The sequence below is a fragment of the Macrotis lagotis genome, chromosome 3, assembly GCF_037893015.1.
Source record: "Macrotis lagotis isolate mMagLag1 chromosome 3, bilby.v1.9.chrom.fasta, whole genome shotgun sequence".
In the NCBI taxonomy this organism is placed as follows: Eukaryota; Metazoa; Chordata; class Mammalia; order Peramelemorphia; family Peramelidae; genus Macrotis; species Macrotis lagotis.
Genome location: NC_133660.1, coordinates 300,437,272 through 300,444,929, shown reverse-complemented (window position 1 = coordinate 300,444,929; position 7,658 = coordinate 300,437,272). Strand labels below are relative to the sequence as shown.

The window sequence follows — 7,658 nt, the reverse complement described above, 5'->3', positions numbered from 1 at the left end:
CTGATTTTCTGTACTTATTGGCTCACTGATTTACCCCCAGGAGATCCTAACCCCATTAAGTAAGGGATCTAGAAATCTCAACCCTGAAGGTTTGAAAACCAATCCATCCCCTCAAACAAGAATCAAGGAAAAGGTGATCTAGCACAATAAAAAACAAGCACAAATCAGGGCTAATTGAATAGAAATGATGCTAGCTGGGAAATAAAGACAGGAAGTTTGCTATGTGAGTATATAATTATATAGATAGATAGATATCCATAAGTTTATTCAGCTCTCCTCCCTGGAATTCTCCCTTCAGCCCTGACAGAAACTTCAGTCCCACAGCCATATATATATAGTACACACTCATACACACACATGCATACACATATGTAATTCAAAGGAGAAAAAAATTGGTCTCCAGCCCAAAAAGACTTCTTAGAAGAGATCAGAAAGGACTTTAAAATTCTAATGGAAAAATCATGGAAAGAAATTTATCAGGCAATTATCACTGTGCAAGAGAATATTATCATTTTATACAGAAAAATGATGGAGGAAAGGAAATTCTTTGAAAATACATTTGGACAAATGCAAAAAGAAAATAATTCCCTCAAAAAGAAGATTTGATCAAATGGAAATGGAGAAGCAAATACTAAATGTAGAATAGTCCTCATTGAAAAATAGATTAGGACTTGTGGGACTTAATAATTTCATGAGATGCCCGCAATCTATTGAAAATGAAAAAAATAGGAGAACAAGAAAAATGTGACATTGGTAAAACAATTAACCTGGAAAATAGATCTAGAAGAGACAATTTAAGAATCATGGGCTACATGAAAATCTTGATAAAAAAAAAGTCTGTATCTATTCTTTGTGGTATAATTAAGCAGAACTTCTTTGATAACCAGGAACAAGAGGGCCAAATATTCATTGAAAAAATGCATACATATCCTCTTGAAAGGGAGCCCCAAATGAAAACACCAATAATGTTTTGGCCAAATTCCAAAATTATCAGATCAAGTAGTATATTCTGCAAATGATCAAAAAGAAGAAATTCAAAGAGCAAGGCGTAACAGGATTACACAGGACTTGACTACATCAATATTAAGTAGTGAAAGAATATGGAATATGATATTAGGGAAAGCAGAGCTTGTATGACAACAAAGAAACACCAATATAGAAAACTGAACCTTCTTTTTCAGGGAAAAAGATCGACATTGGACAAAATGGATGGCTTTCAAATATTCCCTATGAAAAGACCAGAACTGAAAAGAAAATCTGATCTTCAAATAGGAGACTGAAGAATTACTTGAAAAAGCCAATGGGGGAAAAGAAAAAAATAATGTTATTCAATAAGATTAAAGTGGTTTTATCCCCACATGGGAGGAAGATTCTCATAACTCTTGAGACTTATCAATCTAATAGAGGGAATTTACTTAGCTTGAATGTATGATATTCATGTTATGCCCATGACTTTGATGGAATGATTAAGAAAGGAATCATTTCATTAAAAAGGAGGAAACAGGAAAGAGACAGAAAGAAGGATGAGGTTGAATGGGGTAAATTAAATCAGATGAAAAGTTGAAAAGTACCTATTGGAAAGAAAGAAGTTGAGAACTGTCTGAACCTTATTCTCAATATATTTGGCTCAAAGAAGGATTAATATGTACTCACACTCAATTAAGTTTAGAAATTTATCTTACCTTTCAATTTTTTGGAGGGGAATGGGTAAGGAAGGAAGAAGGGGCTGATAGAAGGGAGGGAAAGAAGAAGTGAAAAGAGAAATGGGAAAGAAAAGGGAGAGTTCTGAAAAGGAGGCAGCAAAACTATTGAGTAAGGAAGTATTCTGAAACAAAATACTGGTGAGGCGGCTTATGGTGAAAGTCAGGGAAGAATAAACATGAGGGATCAAGATAGTGTGAATGGTAATAAAGTTACCAACTATATATATATGAATGTGAATGGGATGAACCATCCCATAAAATGGAAGGATATACTAGAGTAGATTCAAAACCAGAATCCTACAATATGCTGCTTACAAGAAATACAATTGAAGCAAAGAGGTATGAATAAAGGAAACATAAAAGGCTGGAGTAGAATATATTATGCTTCAGTGAAGTAGAAAAGCAAGAACAGCAATTTTATCTCAATAGAAAATGTGTTGAAAAAATCACATTAAAAGAGATAAGGTAGGAAATCATATCCTCTTAAAATGTACCATAGACTATAAAGTTGTTTTATATATATATATATATACATATATATATGTATATATATATATATATATATATATATATATATATCAAAAAATATAATATCCATATTCTTAGAGAAGCTGTAAGAGTTACAGCAGGACATCAACAGTAAAATTCTACTGGTGGGGGACCTTCTCACCCTCTCTCAGAAATAGATAAATCTAATCCTAAAAAAAAATAAGAATTAATTTAAAGAGGTGAATAGAATGTTTAAAAAAACATTTTCATATAATAGAAGTCTGGAAAAAATTGAATGGATGACCATCAATTAGGAAGTGACTGAACAAATTGTCTATGAATATCATGGAAAAGTATTGTTCTATAAGAAATCATGAGGGGCAGAATTTCAGAAAAGCCTTGAAAATCTTGCATGAATTCATGAAGAGTGAAGTGAGCAGAACTAGGAGATTATTGTGAATGCTAGCAACAACATGATGTGAGGAACAACCATGATGGACATGTTCATTTCAGCAGAACAATAATCAAAGACAAGTTTAGGGGACTTGACATGGAGAATGCAATCCATATCTAGAGAAGGAATTATTGTGTAGCTTAAATTAAATTAAAACTTATTATCTGCGATATTTAAATATTGTCTTATGTATTAAGTAATTTTCTTATCTGTAATGCTTTCTTTCTTCATTTTGAATCCATTTCTTCTCTATAATACTTTCACTTTCAATCTTTGATTAGCTTGGTTACAAATGTAAAGCCTATAGCATATTGCCTTCTCTCCAGGGGAAGGGGGGAGAGATGGGAAGGAAAATACTGTAAAACTCAAAATCTTTTTTAAAAACTGATAGAAATTGCCTATTTATGTAGTTCAAAAAACAAGTAAAATATTTATTTAAGAAATAGATGATGCATATACAAATAAATGCACATATATGTATATGGAAATATAATAAATGTGTATGGGCACATACAAATTTTTCTCTTTCTATTTTCCTATTTAAAGGATGGTATCAAAAGAGCTACCTGTGCTTAACACTTTTTTCCCTCCTTTCTTTCCTTCTTTTTTTCCTTCCAACCTCCAAGTGTCTTTCTAGTTATAAATGGTACTTTTCTATCCAGCGATTCTTCCCTCCTTTCTATCTATCAAAAAAATACCCTCCATACCTCAGCTCTGGGAATTTTTCTAAATGCTCTCCCTTCTCATATTTTCCTTTTAACTTTCTTGTATTCCTTCAGATCCCAAGTAAAATCACTTAAACTAAATGAAGATTTTCCCAAAACCTTCTCTTATTTTTTTTATTGAATCATCTGTAGAACTTGTATTTAGATATATCTTTGTCTGTTGTTTCCTCCATTAGATTGTAAGATTACTTAGATGGTAATATTTTATTTATTTTTGGATCTTCCCTATTTATTTCATTGCTTAGAATATAGTAGGAGCCAAAAAATGTCTGTTGCTTAAAAAAGTATTTGTTTCTTTGCCTGGGAAATATAAAGAGCAGACTTGCAAACATTTATTCCTCTCCTACCCTTGACTCTATTGTTAATAATTAAATATTTATTTTTCCAAGATATTTAAAGAATCATAACATTGAAATGGACTTGTCCTGAGATCAATTAACAACCTTATAAATGACCTTCCTATTCACCTAGATAGATAATTCTGAGATAATCCCTTTTCTCCTGGAACATAACTAACAGATATTAACAGGCACTGACTTATGTTAAAGATCTTAAAATCTATCTATACGCTTCTAAAAAGAATTGTTTGCAGATATTAGAGAGAATAAGAACATTGAGACAAACTAGTATTTGGAATTATATGGAATGTTGAAGAGGAAATAAAAATACAGGCTGATGTTTAGGTGAACGAAACTAATGAATATGAAATGAAAATTAATGAATGCACAGTTTAACTGAGGTTGGCCTTATCCCTAAGCATTACTGACCTTTGCAAGGAAAAGTATCTTAGATTTGAGTGAATTGATAATAGGCAGAACAAAAGGCAGATTGCCAATTTCTTTGCATCAAAACAATTTAGATTTATAACATGTACTGTACAAGTCATTTAAGGGAACAATTGATTTCAATCATCAGGGTAATTGTTTTTTTTAATGGAGGGCAGTATGAAGTTTTAAAATGTAATAAAAGATGGTAATTAACATATTGAAACAGACAACCATGAAAAAGCCTGCTTCTCTTGATTCCCCTTTCACGTAAGATTGGAGTTATTCCTATTAAATTACTAGAATATACTCCATCCTAAAAGTTAGTACATATTGCATCTAAAAGAACAAAGAATGGGATAGTTATTTTCTCTTTGTTATATTTTTTTCAAAGAACATGAAAGTTAACATTTGGCATGGGCACCATGAACGAAGTAATCCAGTAATCCATTGATTCAAGAAGAAGGTCTTCCTTTTCTTTTTCTCGTTTTTATTTTGTGGCCCTGAGAAATGAAGGAAGGGTACTTGTCATTTTCTGTTTCATTAGACTTCATATTCTAGATTTCGGGAGTGGCCTCTACTCAATATGGATGGTTGAGCCAAAATGACATATGAATCAAAATTCAAGTGAAATATTGCACTGAGCCAGTCTAGGAGGGAAGAGCTGAGAAGTGAGGGTGACAGACACTTTAGTCTATTAGAGACATTGAATGTGAAACTACGAATGTGCTGTACAACAATTGAACTTTTCTACAAGACTACATTAACTCCCCTTTCCAGAAAAAGAAATGTTAAAGATAAATATTTATTTATTTATTATTATATCTCTTCATTAATTCATTCTAATCCCTAATATTTCATTAGAACTGGAGTACATGTAGCTAGAAGATACATTAGTGATACTAGTTAAATGGGGTAGAGTCAATAACTTCAGAAAACTAAGATAGCAAAAATCTCATTAGGGGTTTAGAAGAACCCTGGAAAAGGCAAACATATAACATTTCATTTCTTGGTCAGGCACTATTCATTCTTGAAAGTTTTGTGATGCAAATGCTACTTCTTTAATTGACTGGATATAAAAATTAAACATTGATAGTTATCTATTTTATTTAAATAAATGAAATAATTTTCCATACCACACCTTCCTCATTGCATTCTTCATTTCTGCATTTCTAAGTGTGTAGACGAGAGGGTTCAACATAGGTGCGATCACCGTATAAAACACCGAGAATTCTTTATCATTATCTACAGAATTGGGAGGTGGGATATAGGTAGAGATGCCTGGTACAAAAAACAGAACAACCACCATCACATGGGAAACACAGGTGGAGAGAGCTTTACGCCGACCTTCAGATGAATGGTTCCTAAGATTATATAATATGATGATGTAAGAGGCCACCAAAACAAGAAAGGTTGTCAAGACAACCATCCCAGTGTTAGCAATGACTAAAATACTAGTAACATGTGTGTCTGTGCAGGCAAGTTTTATGAGGGCTTTTGAATCACAGATATAGTGATCTATTTGATTAGGCCCACAGAAAGGTAACTTGAGGATCAAGAAAAGCTGAGCCACAGAGTGCCAAAATGCCCCCAGCCATGCAAGTACGATCAGCATGTTGCATCTCTGCCTGTTAACAATTATCATGTAGTGTAAGGGTTTGCAGATGGCAACATAGCGATCAAAGGCCATTAACACCAGAATGAACATCTCCACACCTCCCAGTAAGTGAAAAGCAAACAGCTGAGTCATGCAGTAATTGTAAGAGATAGTGTTATCTGAGTCAATTAAGTCACTAATCAGTCTAGGAGCTGTGGTGGAAGTAAAGCATGGGTCAATGACAGACAAGTGCAAAAGAAAGTAGTACATGGGTTGCTGTATCAGATGGCTGTATGTGATGGTGATGAAAACAATGAAGTTCCCCAGAATGATTAATAAGTAACCGACTGTGAAAATGACAAAACATGGTATTTTCATTTCTTCCTTCATAAGAAGTCCCAAGAATATGAAATTAGTTGCATTATTATGGTTTTCCATAGATTGAGGGAAATAAATTCCTGTCCTGATGTTTGATTACCCTGAAAATATAAAGTAACAAAATAAAGTGATTTTTGAGATTACCATGTGAATAAATGTAAATAAAGAAAAGAAAATTGTTTAGAATAGGAAACATTATAATATCTGCTTGGACAGAAGGTTATTGCCAAGGAAATGCAGGTTAGACTCCAGGAAAGTCAGGAAAAGCAGCATGGCATATCCTCTTTGGGTTTATTATTCAGTGTTTATCTCTGACTCTGTTGCTGCTTCTCTCTGTCTCTGTCCATTTCTGTCTCTGTCTTAATTTTTGGGAAAGTACATTAATATTGATACTCACTTTGTGTTCCTCATTTTATCTACATTTTGAAACAATTTTAAATGAAGGATTAAAGTTACTCAATATTCTCCATATAATATAAAAGTTTGTAAAATTCATTGTCCATTAAAGAGTTTCTCATTATAAATAAAATGTATTGATATATTTATTTTAAGAAAATATCCATTTTTAAACAGATAACAATTATCTAAGAGTAAGTAGGTGGTGTTTTAAACTTAATAGAGCCTTTTTCCTTAAAATGTATCAGAGAGAAGGAAACAATAATCTATAAAAAAATTTTTAACACATAAAAGTTTTAGTTAGCACTTTACTCATGTCAACCTAATTAGCCTCAAATTTTCTTTCCACTCATCATTGTACCTATGAATGAGATAAAATAGTTGGTGAAGGGGAAAAGGGCAAGCAAAATGTCTGATCAATAGTTGTAGTCCTCTCCCAACATCATTAAAGAGCTTTGAAAATTTAATATAACAACACAATGACATTAGAGGTAATGTACATCAATATGTACAGAAACAATAAAATTTAAATATTTCTGATAGCAGAATGTTGCTAAGGATAGGAAGAAGATACTGAACACCCAGGAGAGATCTCAGGTTATTATTGATATTGGATGAGAAAAAATAAATCTATAATCTTATGAATTGTTTTAAGCATTTAACAACATTATTCTTAAGGGTGCTCAGGTTTTTCCTGACATTCAAAGGTTTTCCAGTACAAATCTGCCACTAAATAAGGAAAAATCTCAGACTCTAAACAATTCAATTAAATATATGGAAAATGAAATCAAATGGGCAACAACTTAAATTATCCTGTATTATATGAAACTCAAGATAACAACTGAAAAATTTAATTGATACCTGAGGAAAGATTGTTGATAGATTTTTCATCTACATGATACAACAGAAAGAAGAATGTCTGTCCAAAAGACTTTTCCTTAATTGGAAAGAAGATATGTTTTCTTTTTTGTATGGTGTTACTACCTCTATTGGATGGAAAGATTGATTGATATTCTGTAGACAGCTCCTCTCCATCTAGATCAAAGTCCTGAAAAATATCAAATGATCATTTGAAATCTCTCTCTTCATTAATCTTTATAAGAAAAGAACCTTCCAGGAAAGACTTTTTGTGCATTACCTAAATTTAAAGGT

At 32.3% G+C, this 7,658-nt stretch overlaps 1 protein-coding gene across 1 annotated transcript; it reads right to left on the bottom strand.

Annotated features, from left to right (window-relative positions):
• Nucleotides 1–5,240: 5,240 nt before the first annotated feature.
• Nucleotides 5,241–6,170, bottom strand: LOC141516967 (olfactory receptor 4P4-like). The gene has a single exon (XM_074227916.1). It carries the CDS (start codon nucleotides 6,168–6,170, stop codon nucleotides 5,241–5,243), a length of 930 nt encoding a protein of 309 aa, XP_074084017.1.
• Nucleotides 6,171–7,658: the final 1,488 nt, after the last annotated feature.

Coding starts and splice junctions, on each gene's coding strand:
- LOC141516967 (XM_074227916.1), bottom strand. CDS start 6,170: ATGGAAAACCATAATAATGCAACTAATTTCATATTCTTGGGACTTCTT.